This window comes from Chaetodon auriga, chromosome 22 (assembly GCF_051107435.1).
Source record: "Chaetodon auriga isolate fChaAug3 chromosome 22, fChaAug3.hap1, whole genome shotgun sequence".
NCBI classification, from domain to species: domain Eukaryota; kingdom Metazoa; phylum Chordata; class Actinopteri; order Chaetodontiformes; family Chaetodontidae; genus Chaetodon; species Chaetodon auriga.
This window is the reverse complement of record NC_135095.1, coordinates 16,701,154-16,715,439: the sequence shown is the minus strand read 5'-3', so window position 1 is coordinate 16,715,439 and position 14,286 is coordinate 16,701,154. Positions and strand designations below refer to the sequence as shown.

General features: G+C 44.8%; 1 protein-coding gene across 1 annotated transcript; it reads right to left on the bottom strand.

Annotated features, from left to right (window-relative positions):
- Positions 1-211: 211 nt before the first annotated feature.
- On the bottom strand, positions 212-11,670 carry LOC143315181 (cryptochrome-1-like). Its single transcript, XM_076722709.1, has 14 exons — positions 10,695-11,670; positions 5,255-5,363; positions 5,025-5,167; positions 4,747-4,931; positions 4,557-4,645; positions 4,300-4,440; positions 3,389-3,700; positions 2,934-3,085; positions 2,448-2,650; positions 1,886-1,987; positions 1,705-1,797; positions 1,524-1,601; positions 1,281-1,383; positions 212-971 (listed from the first exon to the last, which is right to left on the bottom strand). Coding segments are annotated over exons 1-14 (1,869 nt in total). The 5' UTR covers positions 10,853-11,670; the 3' UTR covers positions 212-970.
- Between the last annotated feature and the right edge of the window lie 2,616 nt (positions 11,671-14,286).

Here is a 14,286-nt window from a genome sequence, read left to right as displayed (position 1 = left end):
TGAAAAAGCTGCTTTTCTTCTCAGTGCAAACTGCCATTCGAGGTACATTTAATGTGTTTGAGAGTAAAACCAGAGCATCAGTCAGCCTCACTTCACTGGACTGCTTGCAGCACTTTAGCTTCAAAGAACACGCCGAAACATTTGCAATATTTAACCCAGTTTTAATCAAACAAGCACAATAAGAAGAAACAAGAAGCAAGTGAAGCAGATCTCTCCAGTGATACATTTATTCGGGGATTATACAGGGGGACAGCATGATATGAAGATTCTGTATTCCTGTTGCCTTTTTTGCAATGACTTGACAGCTAACGTCAGAGGATATTGCCTCTGCAGTGGTACAGAATGCAACGAGTCAACTATTACTGAGATAGAAAGGAAATCATAAAAACACTTCTGTTGATAAATACATTGGATGGCTCAAAGGGGAAAACTGGGAATCAGAATAAATGAGAGCACAGGCAGCGGTTTTAGAACAGATACAAGATCTCACCTTTTTTTTTTTTAATTATTTTTTAAATGGACGGTCTATAAATGTTTTCATTTTTATTGAAAAGTTTCCAAAAAGAAAGATCCATCCACAATGATTTCTCATATCAAAAATATATCAATGGGTCTATGGCTACACAAAGAGAGAAAACACACATACAATATCCAAATATGTACAAGTTGTATGTGAGCTGAAATTAGCAAATTCATTATATACACAAGGACGTTCATCCCAGTACTATTGACTCAGACGTAAGCACAGTGTAACAGCCGCCCCAGTGATGGCGGCACTGGACCGAGCTGTGCAGTCCACGTGATAATGTACAGTCCCGTTACGTGAGAACCTTTGAATGTGTTGAGTGGTGGCTTTGTTTGCTCCTCCTGAAGCTGTGCTCATGCAGCCGTGTAGTGCTGTGACTAAAGTCAGTCTTAGCGTCCATTTAGCGTCGGGCCGTGTGCGACTGACAGCAGGTCTGCACACACTCCTGCGAGGAGACAGAAAAGGACACACACACACACACTGACGATGAGAAACGTGATATTTGATGTTTACAAGCATTTTCGAGGGACCTAAACCAACATTTCCAGACTCTGGAAGCCTTTCCAGCCACATCTGAACTGTCACTATGAATTACAAAAGTTTACTAAATCTGACAAAATAATTTACAAACAGTGTTTTTACAGGCCACCAGGGGGCTGTAATCTACAACCTCACCACCAGATGTCACCAAAGTCCGTAAATCTTGCTAATTTTGCAGACAGGAGACAAATATGGTAATAAAAACAAGCCTTACTAGTGGCTGCTCTGGACCCTCTGGAGTTTTGAGCCTTTGCCGTTTCCAGAGTCCTCGCTGTGCCGTTTGCCGCTGGTCTGAGTGGTTCCATGGTGTTCAGGTCCTATGAAATAAGGGAGGGAAAACGGCCTTAAAATACAGTTTTATCGTCTCTGTCATTAAGTACAAGGAGAGGCACAGCTTAGGATAAGTGTGTTGGACTATAAAGCATGTTGGACACAAGCCTGTGCCGTCAGTCCTCACCTTTCTGGACGGCAGGACCCGGTATCTGCTGTGTGCCCTGGGTGTAACACATCACACTGGAACTGGTGCCTGCGTAACCTGGAATTCAAGGAAGATTCAAGGATTAGCAGAGAAGTGGGACTCCACACGGGTGACAGATGCGAGGACATAAATGAGACGGATGAATTAAATGTGTCCCCACCCTGCTGGTGAATGCTGGTTTGTGGATCGCCCTGCATGTACATCATGACGCCGCTCTGCCATTCGTCCTGAGAGTGAACCGGCATCTGATAGCCTGTAAGAACAAAATGAAACATCACTGCCAGAGACTAGAGAGGAAGTCTGGAAGAAGTCAGAACTACTGTAGGTGTTCTGGCACTTACCAGATGGAGCAGCAGCGTCCTGTGGACCTTCGACGGGGAATCCCGTCTCGCTGTTACCGTTTCTGTTCCCGTGAGAGTTGGACGGGACTGTGGCCAGAAGGCCTGAGGACACAGACAGACAGCGGCTTTTAAGTAAAGCAACTTTAAACACACGATCACATCAATGCAAATCACAGGAAATCAGAATATTTCCTATAATCAGCAGTTTATGGTTGACTTTGAAGGCTCTTTTGAGCTTCTGATGAGTCTGGTACTAAATTAAATAACAGAAACTTTAACTCCACTTGAAAGGTCCTCAGGCAGGTCCTTGTTAGACATTTTCTTGATATTTTTGGCACTTTGCCTTTGTCATAAAGCTGGAAAGCCCCATACTGGTCATAACTTAAGAGCAAGGGACGACTGGTTCTTTAACTCTGAATGGCTCGCTTAACTCACTTTTATGTGACAGTCTTTTAAGAACATTAGGAAACTATCACTTCAGGTGCTCCTTGGTCAACGCCGCCTCACGTTAATGTTGAAGATGTCTGTGAGAAATGACTCCCCCTGTGTTCGGTGTCCTTACCGAGGCCTCTGTAACAGGAGAGCTGCTGGTAGATCTGTTTCATTCTCTCGATGTTGAGGCGGCTGGCCTCCGCATGGTGCACCATGGGTTTGGGGTAATGCACTCCAATAATACATTTGGCTGCCTTCTGCACGTTCTCCGGAGCGTTCCAGGGATCATAAATATACTTGGCTGGAAAGCCTCTCAGAATGGGCAGGTAGCGCCTGGGTGAGGAGATGGAGAGGTTTAGTGAGCACGTCAGGTGGTGTGATCTATTGCTAAGGCAAGCAAAAACATCTCAAGGTCCTTATCTGCTGAGGAGGGTTTAGCCAATAACAATTTATCAGCAAGTCAGAGGAAATGCTTAAGAGTATTGACTTTGGTTTAACATACTATCAATCAGTATCCATCAGTATCTGAGCCACAGTTTCAGCACCACAGCATTTCAGACAATTAAAAGGTTCCCACATGGGACCACATGCAGGGCTTGTAGACGTCAGCTGTTACCGTATGTAATCTCCGTTGGGGTCTGTGCGTCGGCCGAAACCCACGGGGCAGTAGCAGTGGAAGAACTGCTGGAAGAAAGAGCTGCAGGAGAGCCACATCCAGCTGCCGGCGTTCACACTCCAGTCTGCATCCAGCAGCAGCTCCTCGAACACCTGAGGACACACAAACAGGCCTCATGCATGAGGTGCAGTGAAGAGTCGTCTCTGGAGGCAGACATGGCGGCATCTTTTGGATAAACAGGGACTTAAAATCTAGGATGTGGTATTTTAGAAATATTACAAGTATTAAAGTTTTTCAGTGAAGTCTGTTCAGAACCAAAACTGATGACTCATGAGACTGAATTAGCTCAAACTTAGTCACTGCTGTGGGAAAAAGGCCACTGCAGTAAACAGGAACAAGATATAAATAAGTTTTCAAACTGATATTAAAGACAAATCTGAATAAGACGTGTTTACCTTCATGCCCTCCTCCCAGCCGATCCACAGGTCTCCTCGGGTCAGGAAACAGGCCACGGCGTGTCTGGCCAGGTGGTGGATCCAGCCCTCCTGTCTCAGCTGGGTCATGATGGCGTCGATCCAGGGGAAGCCGGTGCGGCCCTCCGCCCACTTGGCCAGCGCCTCGGGGTTGCGGTCCCACGGGATCTGGACGCAGATGGGGTTGCTCTCCATCTTGTCGAAGCAGGGGTTGTTGGTGGCTGCCGTGTAGAAGAACTCGCGCCACAGCAGCTGACCGTAGAGCGACAGAGGAGGGGAGCTGTTCTTCTTCACCTGGGGGAGGTGGAGACGCGGCAAGATATTATTACTTAAAAACAGGATGACATCTTGGCACTTAGTCTCAGGAGCGTTCAGGTGGTCAAAATCCTTTTCATTCACCAATTCAAAGCCAGTGAAAAGATGAGTGAAAAGACTGATTTTAAGAAAACTGTGAGGCAGCTCAGTTCCTCCCTGCGCTGAAAAGCCAGTTCAGCTACACGACAGCTTCACGGTGTCATCATTTAACTTCCACATGACCGCGACATCACAGTAAGAACAATCCGGTGAGTAAGCAAAGACCACAGATATTTTCTTCAACAATACTTCTTGACTGTAAATATTTGCACTGGAGTCTGAAAATACAACATCTCGCCTGAAGAGGGCGCCAACACAACAAGGCTGCTGTGGATAATTCAGCTCACTGCAGACTGACCTGGGAATCACGAGGTGGCGCTACAAACAACAGGCGGTGTCACGCACTGACTGAGCAGACAGGTACAGAATATAGAACAGAGTATCTGAGGAGAAAGTTTCTATTGGTCCTCCTCCTAGAAGCTTTTTCTAAATACTTTCACCACAGTATCAATAAGGGTTGGGCCATATGACCGACTTACCTTCCTGTAGAGGTCGGTGAGTTTGAAGTAGAAGAGGCGGCAGGAGAGGCAGCCGAAGCGCAGGTACGGGCTGAGGCCTGTCGGGCTGGCGAGCAGCGAGCTGGCGTTCATTCTGGGACGCTCAAAGTTGGCCACCCACGCCTGATGACAACAGAAATGTTTAGAAAACGGCTGTAGTCGCTAGTTCAAAAAATTGCTGACTGTTTTTCTTGTGTGTAGAATCCCTGTTTAAAGCATGTTTCTCTGATTTGACTGACCTTCCTCTCCAAATGCCTCTCAAGTCGTGTGAGGGCTTCGGTCTCTCCCCCCGGCCACACAGCAGAGGACAGACCCTCAGTATCAAAACCTGCGGGGACCACATGAACATGTTAAATTCAGTTTGTAGCGTGTGTGCCTGATCACGCTTTCACGACGCTCCTCTGTGTTGTTACTCATGTGGACCCTCACCCAGCTCCTCCAAGGAGGGGACCCCAAACTTGTCGTCATGGTCTTCGGACAGTGGCGTCGTGCATTTCCCCATGATTTCCGCCGTGATGGCCTCCGCGGGCACCTCCACTGCATCCATACGACTGATGAGGGTCTGGAACCGCTTGTAGGTGAGAGGGGACTGACCCCCATTCAACTCTATGATCCTGCAGGAGCACAGAGAGCGTCAAAGACCTGGTGGACATACGTTTAAACAGCTGGCCTGACAGCAGATGTGGCGCTGGGTGACGCTGACTCACTTGTCCAGGTCATAGAGTGTGTGGGAGATGCGAACTGTCACCTCCACTCCAGCCTCAAAGGCCAGTTTCTTAATAGCTTCATCTCGCTCTTTCCCAAAAGGCTCAGAATCATACTCGTATGACAAACGAGAAATATTCCACTCCTGGAGGACAGAGGAGAATAAACAGGGTTAGCACAACATGATCAAAGCAGCTTTTAGCTTTATCTTTCAACCAGATGACCGCATCACCTTGAAAAGTCTGGGAAAGACATCAGTGGGCTGGCCTCGTATCACAAACAGTCGAGAGTTGAGCTTACGGAGGCTGGAGTCCAAGTCCTCAAGACTCTGCAGTAAGAACCTGGAGGAGGACGGGAATTAAGACAGAGTGATTAAAACACACAGTACACAGTCAAATATTCAAAAACACGCCACAACGCCAGGAACGAACGCTGATGCTGCATTAAGCTTCAGAGCTGGATACTGAGATTATTTCAGGTTGTTCTGAGGTCGACATGAAGCAGCACTTTCAGTACAATTTGCTCTTTGATATGCTGATTTCACGCAGCAAGGTACAGCAAACGACCACGAGAAGCTGTTTTCTGAAATAACACACTGGTGCGTTCACAGTATGGTGCCGACACACGTTTGAAGGTTTAAAATAAGGGACCCAATTTCACAAATTGTCTTTTTCAGTGGATTTGAAAGAAGGGAAACAGACAGTGACTGTCAAGAATATTAATGGCCTTGAATTTAAATGACACTATTTCATTCAGTTTGGTAAAAACAAACCAAGAAGAGGCTGAAAATTAACAGGCAGCTGTTTAGATGATGGATTACTTGTTTCAGTTGTTTTTTAAGAGCCTTTAAAATGTGAATATTTGTTCTGTTTCTAAGCCTCCTCTGACAGTTAACTGAATGTCTCGATTTTTGACTGTCGGTTGGACAAAAAGCTATTTTAAGGTGTCACCTTGGGCACTACTTGTGCGTAAACAGTCAATTAATTGAGAAATAATTGTAAGATGAATTGACAATTATTCCTCAGAACCAGCAGCGCCGCAGCGAAACACAAAGAAACTGATTATCCACGTTTCTGGCAGCAAAACAGCCGAACGTAACATCCTTTTTTTTTTTTTATTTCCACTTCTGACAGAACTGATTCATTTGAAGGAAACACACCTTGAACTCATCCTTGAGGCCACCTCATGCAGACAGTCGATGAGTCAAACAACTTGCATCCACATGAGTTTAATCACCGCCGTACGTGACGTCAGCGGACACAAACAGACCAAACACGCTGACCCCTCAGACGCAGATATGACCGTCAGGCACCTTTTGATTTTACAACACAGGCTTTATCTTCTCAAGAGCATTTGTTTTTCTGTCCTTAAGAAATACCAGCTGTAAACATCAGAGGCGACACACACATTCGGATCCACACATGCATGCGGACAGAGCGGCAGTAATGTGGTGCTTCCCGTGCTGTTGCTATAGGTACCGAAGTTCGTAGGTGGAGGCTTCCTGTATCGTCCGGGTCTAATCCTGTCTTTCACTGACATGAAAGCCAAGTGTGTGTTTGGGGTGCACTGTAAAAACTGATTACTGATGGTGAAGCTCAAATACCCGACGGACACGCTCCTATTTATAAACACAATGCAAGTGTTCACTTAATAGCTCATATGACGTAATAAAATATGCAGAGGTGTCCATTAGTGTGCAGCTGTGCATTCATTTCAATGGATTCTGCGTTGGACCGTTGTTTGGAGGCTGGATGGCTGCTGCTCCATCATTTATTATTATGAGCCTGTCAGTCACAGCCGAAACAATGCCTGCTTTTACGGAGGCTTTGGCAAATGTGGAGACTGATGAATTATTATTCAAATTCTGATTAAATTATTCATTTGTTGGACATGAATTTGAGTGTAGGTCCACATTCAAAAGCAAATCAAGAGGATGAATGCATAAAAGCCTTGTAACTGGATTACAGAGCATGTGGACTGCTGGGTTTGGGATGGAAACAGCCCTGAGCAGCTATATGGATTGAGGTTTTATGCAATTTAACAGCCCCAAATTGAAGTAGGAGGTAACTTTAAAAATGTTAGCTTCAACACTCAGTAACCGACATGAGTCATGGCGTTGATGAACAGCACACAGGAAGCTGCTGTTGTCTCTCTGGACATGATAATCCTGAACTGTCATCCAGACTCTTCCTCATACAGCAGTGTCGTCTCTGTGAGCTGCACAGGAGAGCTACAGGGAAAACGTTCAGCACTGATTTCCCATTTTGAACCTTTGGGAAGTGGTTAACATTCACTGAGAAATGCTTTTTTTTTTCCAGGAACACTCCACAGTTACACTGTGTACCTTCACATCTGGAAGCAGTTACGACCACGGCCTTATCTGATGAACGCTGAACGGCCCTCTAGCGTTTCAGCCCAGATATATCCGTCCAGCCCAGGAATTGAGCCCGAGGTCACGCATTGTTCTACTGCCTTGCCCTCCTGACCTTTAAAATCAATGTGATGCTGCAAGGACAGACTCGAACCATCAAAAGAAAAGCAATGAGCCTCATCCATGTTTGGAAAAAGACTAAAGAAATGCATCAGTGCTCTGATACGGGCACTCCTACTTCCCTCCTACGTATAAACACTTCAATGAAGCAACTCCGCACTAATTACCACCCAGGCCAGCCAGCGTAACCGCTGACTATCTTAAACAGTTTCAAGCATAAAGCGGTAACACAGTTATCAGATGGATTAGTGCTCAGCGCTGCGCTGCTCAGCAGAGATAGTCGGGGTGTCCTGCAGGAGCAGGAACGCAGAAGTAGGTCAGCGAAATGAAAAGGGTGCAAGGTTTACTACTAACACACTGACCTACTTAGGCCACGTGTGGAGATGTTGGGGGTAGGGAGAGTTATCGTGATTATGTCATCTGGCAATGACCCCCCCCTCTGTCACCCATGTGGGATTACCCCCCCCGAACGGCAGGAATTTCTGCACAAGCAATTCAAATGATAACCTGAGCTAGCTGTTAGCGTATAAACAAGTGCTAATTACAGAGGCTGCAGGTTATGGCATATTATTTTGTGACAATTACTTTGTCCTGTGATTAGTAATTCAACAGAGGCTGTGTTTTCTTTTTCCAAACAGTCGTATATTATACGCTTCAGGCAAAGGCAAATATGTCATGTCTCTTACATTCAATCACACACTCTCCATTACGGTTGGAAAGCTCAGGTTTTGTGTGCTGATTCCACTTTATGACACTGTTGAACTGTATTGTGCTCCACTGACATCCTTCAGTATAACACAGCTGAGTGTCTGCTCATGGATCAAAGCAGCTTGCACTTGCTCTACTAAAGCTCAGCTGACCTTTTCTGCAGACTTCCATGTGAAATTAAGCAAATTTTAATTTCATATTACTGACGTCCAAATTCTAAATCAGCATTGAAAAGGTGAAAAGCTTTTTTTGTTCTATTTTTTTTGTATGTCCATGCACTCTGTGTAAACCTGGTCTTTCAGTTGCAGACAAGGATTAGCCAACGCTAATATTACTAGGAAAAACTCATTTAATCTGATGAACCACTTTGTTCAAACTGAGGATTTTGTTCGAAGGTGATGTCATAAAACATGATGACAGCTTCATTTGAAGACCTCAACAGAAGCTTTGAATGTGAAAAAAGGACATTCAGTACGGCTTAGAGACAAGTACAGTCAGACTTACTGATGCTCTAAAAGCTTTTTCTCTGTGCACTGCGACTGCCTCTGGAAACAAACGGTTTTATTTCACGTCCATGTCTTATATGTGCATAAAAGATGAAATAATAGAATGAAGCGGGACACAGCGAGTGATCTGCATGTGAGCTCTGCGTCACCGCAGGCTGCCGTTGCATAACAGTGGAAGCATAACATGCATGCTCCATAACAGGAGCGCCTTGCTGCTGCTGCTGCCCTGCTCTTCCAGTGACGGCATGGGACTGCAATACAAACCCGAGCGCACAGCAGGAAACAAAAGCATCCAGCGAGAGACACCGACTGTGTTGTAAATCTCAGCAGCTCTTTCGTTCAGCAGCTGCACGTGCAGACTGTTGAATCTGCCAGTTTCCACGCAGAGGATCTTCCCTGACTGCAGCCTTCGGGTCACAGACCAAGCTGGGTGAAAAAGACGCCAGCTGTTTGTTTTGACAGGGGAAACTTCCCATGGAGCACTGAAGGGTAACCTGAGGTCCAGGTTCACCTGTCAAAGCCAGGGGGGTCACAGGTTGGCAAACCCTCCACTCACCCAACAGCTCCTCGCTCTTATCTCTCATCACGTGAGCCTCAGAGTGTCACCAGACCCTAACAGCTCGTTCCTATCTTGCATTCATGCGAGCGCACAGACACGCTGGCTGACAGCGTCCTCCGAGAATGTCAGTTATATAAAACGTTAAACGACGCGTCGCCTCTTCACCAATTAAACGCCGAGATGCAGGTCAAAGTCATATGTCACTTGAGAAAAGCTGAGAAATGGGCCAAAGAAGAACAGACATGCCAGTCAAGTGACAAACATCCAAACCCTCTTTTGGACTTCCTATCAACCCAATGTGGAGGACTGATTAAGTCTGGAGACGTAGACGCTTCGCTCAGGACATCAGAGAGGGACGTCTCAGACAAGCCTCTTATCCCTACACTTCTACAATCCAGTAAGACACACCACAGTGTGGATCGAAGGTCTGCAAGATATGAAGGCATGCCTGATGACTGGTTTTAGGATCACAAACGTTTAATTTACAACTACATGTCATGACGTAAAGGAGGAATCAGTCATCTGATTGGCAGGAATACCAATAATTGTTCATTATGTGTCACGATCAATATCATAATTAAGCCTTTATCAGTGTAAAACGTCAGTCACACTCCAGATAAAAAGCCAAACTGTTTAATAATACTGATTTAATTTAGCAGTTTCTCTCCTTTTAGCAAAACGTTTTTAAACCTTTATAATATTATTATTATTATTAAACTAACTATTCTGACAACAACCAAAAAGATTGGGCTGTCCTTGAGTGACATAACAAAGAAAACAGTGTGAACGAAACCTGCTGGACAATGCTGTGTCAAACTTTTTTCTACACCTGACATGAAGTGTGCTCATTTCCTTTAAGTTACTGCAAAAACTTCAAACCAAAGCAGAGTTTTCAGACGAATGAACAGCACTGAGAGGCATCCGCACCAACAAGCAGTTAAAATAAGATGCATTAAAGAGAGAAACACAGTGGAAAGCTGCTTCAGGGTTTGGGGGAAATAGGTCTGAAAGCAACACTTTGCCCACAAATGTCCAAGAAATCTTGAAAGTCGTGTAGTGTAAGATGCAAGAAAAAGAAAGGAAGCTGGAAGCAGCGAATGTTTTTGCTGGAAAAGACTCAAATGATTCATTGATTATCAATAGTCGCACACAACCTACCTGCCAATCGATTAACCAATGTATAGGCTGCTCATGTCAGCATAAGGTACAGCACAGGATGTGAAACCCTTCACGGCCCAGTGCACATAAACGAACTGCAAAAAACCAGTTACCACATGGCATGCATCACCCCAGTCTCCAAAAACTCATGGAGAGGAACTCAAAGCGTCCAGATGCGCGTGGATCACAGTGAGCTGCTGTGTGTGAGGTGCCCAGCGGCTCTGTGTTTTCACGTGGTTACTTTGCTCACCTCCACCTGTTGATCCCAACGTTGGAAGATCCCGCGAACCAGGGGTCGAGGATGTACACGCAGCGGACAGTATCCGCTCCCAGCAGAGATTCCTTGAGCGACGGGTTGTCGTGGAGCCGCAAGCCCTTCCTGAACCAGTGGATCGTATTAATGACCATTACTCAACTGGACGAGTCCTTTTCGTGTCCTTTTTGAATGATAAGAAGTCTTTCTGTGCTCGCTCCACTCGTAATCCGACTCACTGACAGTGTTTCAAAGAAATCAGATGACAGACCAAAACCAGGAGACTCGAGACCACAGGAAATCCAAGCGTACGGAAAAAAAAGCGCTTGTATGCTACTTCAGCATACAACTCGTTGTCTTCAATAATCCAATTCTGCGATTAGCCTTGCTCTAACAGCACCTTTTCCATAATGTCGAAGAATTTAGAAACCGTTGGCTGCTGAACCATTTGGGCACGAGACGGCGCGCGCTCACCGGCAACGTGACAGCGGCTAACCGGGCGGGCTTTAGGACCTGCACGGACGACTAGCGTGGCTTGTTGTATAACTTGTTTTTCTGAATAGTGAAAAATACGCGTATAAATATACATGTACTAAACCGCTTTGGTGGGCACGTACTCCAAAGACATTATTTACGTTAAAGTGAATAACAGAGTACTTAACTGGCCTGTAATTTGAAGCAGTTGGTGCCGCTAACGACCCACCAGAGACACGGTGGCAAGACCGGCTGCCGCGAACGCAGAGAAAGCTGGTTATGTAAATATAAATTCTTGAAATTATGTCGAATTCGTCGTCCTAATGTCAGCTGGACGAACACTTAGCTGTTTAAAATCCCTCTCGGTTGCGTCTGTCTCGTCTCTCCGACTGCCGAGCGCTTGTTTTGAGTGTTTTTATCAGAGAATTTCCCTCAACGTCGACGAATAGCTGCTCAACGTCTTCACCGCACCTACTCCCCAGCTCCGCCCACATGCAACGCACACAGCTCTGAGCTCTCTGATTGGTCGACGAGGCTCAGCGCGTTTCCCAGCGTAGTCACGTTTCTGCAGCGTGCTTTCTCTGTCGTATAAGAGACGAGCCAGCAAACATGTCCAGTTAACACACTTGTGCTAATATTACTTATCTTACAGTAGGCCTCAGCGTGTTAGAAGGCTAATTCACGAATTAAGTCAATAAATATGAAAGAGACTAATTTAAAAGGAGGCGAAATCGGAGGTAAACTAGTATTTTCCTGGTTTACTACAAGTAAAGAAGCAAGTTATGACAAAGAAATTAACTACCAATTGCTGTAAAGGATGTGCACATGGGCTGAGAAGACATAACTTCAGTGTGACGATGCAAAACTTTAAATATTATCAAGCAAAACCAAGAGTCCGTTCGCCTACAGTTCCCACAGGCTTGTTTACCAGAGAAGGACCCGGATGAGCACATGAAGTCTGGCATGAGCGCACGGCCCTCACCCGTCCGTGCGTGTCATTGTAGTACTGTAATACTACAGTCGTAGTACCGCGGCTGACGCACTTGATATTAGAAAACTGTATCTGTCGTGCAGTTTGGTAAAAACTCAGACTCAAGTAGTTTCCAATGACGCAGCAGCGCCTTGAGAGCTGACCACAGATCAGCTGCACTGTGTATTCAGAGCTGTGTTGTGATTAAAGTCAACATCACAGCGTAAATTTGCACTTCAGAGCAGTTTTGCCACATTTCACTCTGACTCCGACGCGTTTAACGCTTCTTTCATCGAGGCTCAAAACTTTTCTGTTTGCCACAGCCTTTTATTAAATTAATTTCTGGACTATTCATCTTGCAGCGATTGCATAATTGGATTAGTATTTTTGTATTTCGCTGATATCACCTTATGTTTCTTTTACTGACTGTCTAAATGCCATTTTGTGTCTCACGTAAATAATGCAAATTAATCTGCCTTGCTGTAAGAGTATATTTATATGTGTATGGAAATTTGAAGCATGTACGTCAAATTTATATTATTATCATTAATATTAGAAGTACTTGTAGTACTTGTAGCAGTAGTAGTACGACATTATCTCCTTTTCTTTATATTTGATAGTCTCCATTGTCTAAGTAGGAAATGCGTCACAATATTCTCTTACATAAAATGGTTTGTAATTATGCAAGACGCAAAATGCAGCCAAGCAGTGGAGCAGTAGTACCGTGTTTTGGCCACTGAGCGGCAGTATGACATCACGCCACCTCCATGTGTGACGATAACTTTATGTAATTCATCCCTACATGATGATAAGCAGTTGTTACAGTGGATGCTGTGCCTGTTCTCTCATGTTTTCTGCATTTAATGGGCCAATATTTCAACATAATCATGGTATTATGGACAAAATACTATTCTCATCGTAATTGTATATTATAATTATAAATAATACAAAATTGAGTTTAAGTCATAGCCTAGAAGTACCAAAAATATTATAATCAACTGTCATTTAAGAATGAAATACGTATAGTATATAGAAATTTAAAACAAGCAAAAGAAAAAGGCTTTTACAGTATATAGATCACACATTGTGAAGCAATATACTGCCAACATAACTACACCAAGCACTTCAAACAAAGGAAAATCTAAAAACACAAGATGTAATAAACTACCAATTAAAGAGAAACGTGACTGCACAGCATGGCTTAGGAAGCATGTTCACTCATTCTCCTGGCAAAATACTTACAATCTATAATCTTTGCCGGGAAAATCATGATCATTTTGCTGTTACCAGGCAACCAACGCTTAATACGTGAGGACAAGCTTTGGAGGACCACAGTGCATGTAGAGAAGCAGCTGACAGCTGCCCACCTCCACCGCTCTCACCTTAGTTAGTCAGCAAGATATGCTGCATTGCATCAAGAGCTCATGGCAGACTGCTAGAGATGAGCTCAGTCAGTGTCACAGACTGAGAGATGGGGTGTGCTGAGGGTGACATCCGCTTATAGAGACAGCTGAAAGCTCTTTCTCTGTACAAGGAGTTCTTTATGCAACGTGCATTTCATCAAAAGTGAGAATTATCATTGATTTTCTCGAAGGAGTTCATGTGAGAACGGTTTCCCCGTCATCGTCGGTCAGAATCCTCCTCATGTTGACAGTTAAATAATTCAGTATTCAGTCAACAAAAATCTCCCCAAACTGGTCTTTCTTATCCAAAAAAGTTCCGTCCAGTAGCATTCAGAGGCCCGGCGTGTTTCCATGCGGAGGGACTTGGAATATATATAAATCGATGCATCATGCGGTACTGTAATGCTTTTGTTTGTAATTTGTCAGCCAAACAATAACTCTAACATATTGGCATGATTTGTTTCACACTTTTCCCTGTCAGTCACCGTGCGAGAGTGGGCGCCACATTATTTCTCCACAAATTCCAATGTAGTAAGTTTTTCAGCTCTGGCATGCTCTGTGCAGTGTCATGCAAAGAAAATATGAAAGGGCCTCTGGCATGGCAGGCGGTGTGGACAGATGGTTGGTCCAGCTCAGCCGTACAAGGAGAAGCCCCAGCAGAATGGGTGAATCACCGTGCCACCAACTGTTCCTCCCAGCATGTCTGCAGAGTCCGACTCACTCGCTCTTTGTTTTCATGGCC

Excerpts from the sequence above, each read along its gene's own strand:
- LOC143315181 (XM_076722709.1), bottom strand. The coding sequence starts at position 10,852 with ATGGTCATTAATACGATCCACTGGTTCAGGAAGGGCTTGCGGCTCCAC. Across the intron at positions 3,086-3,388 it reads GCTGGGAGGAGGGCATGAAG|GTGTTCGAGGAGCTGCTGCT; the intron begins GTAAACACGTCT and ends GTGTGTCCTCAG. Across the intron at positions 1,988-2,447 it reads CTCCTGTTACAGAGGCCTCG|GCCTTCTGGCCACAGTCCCG; the intron begins GTAAGGACACCG and ends CTGTGTCCTCAG.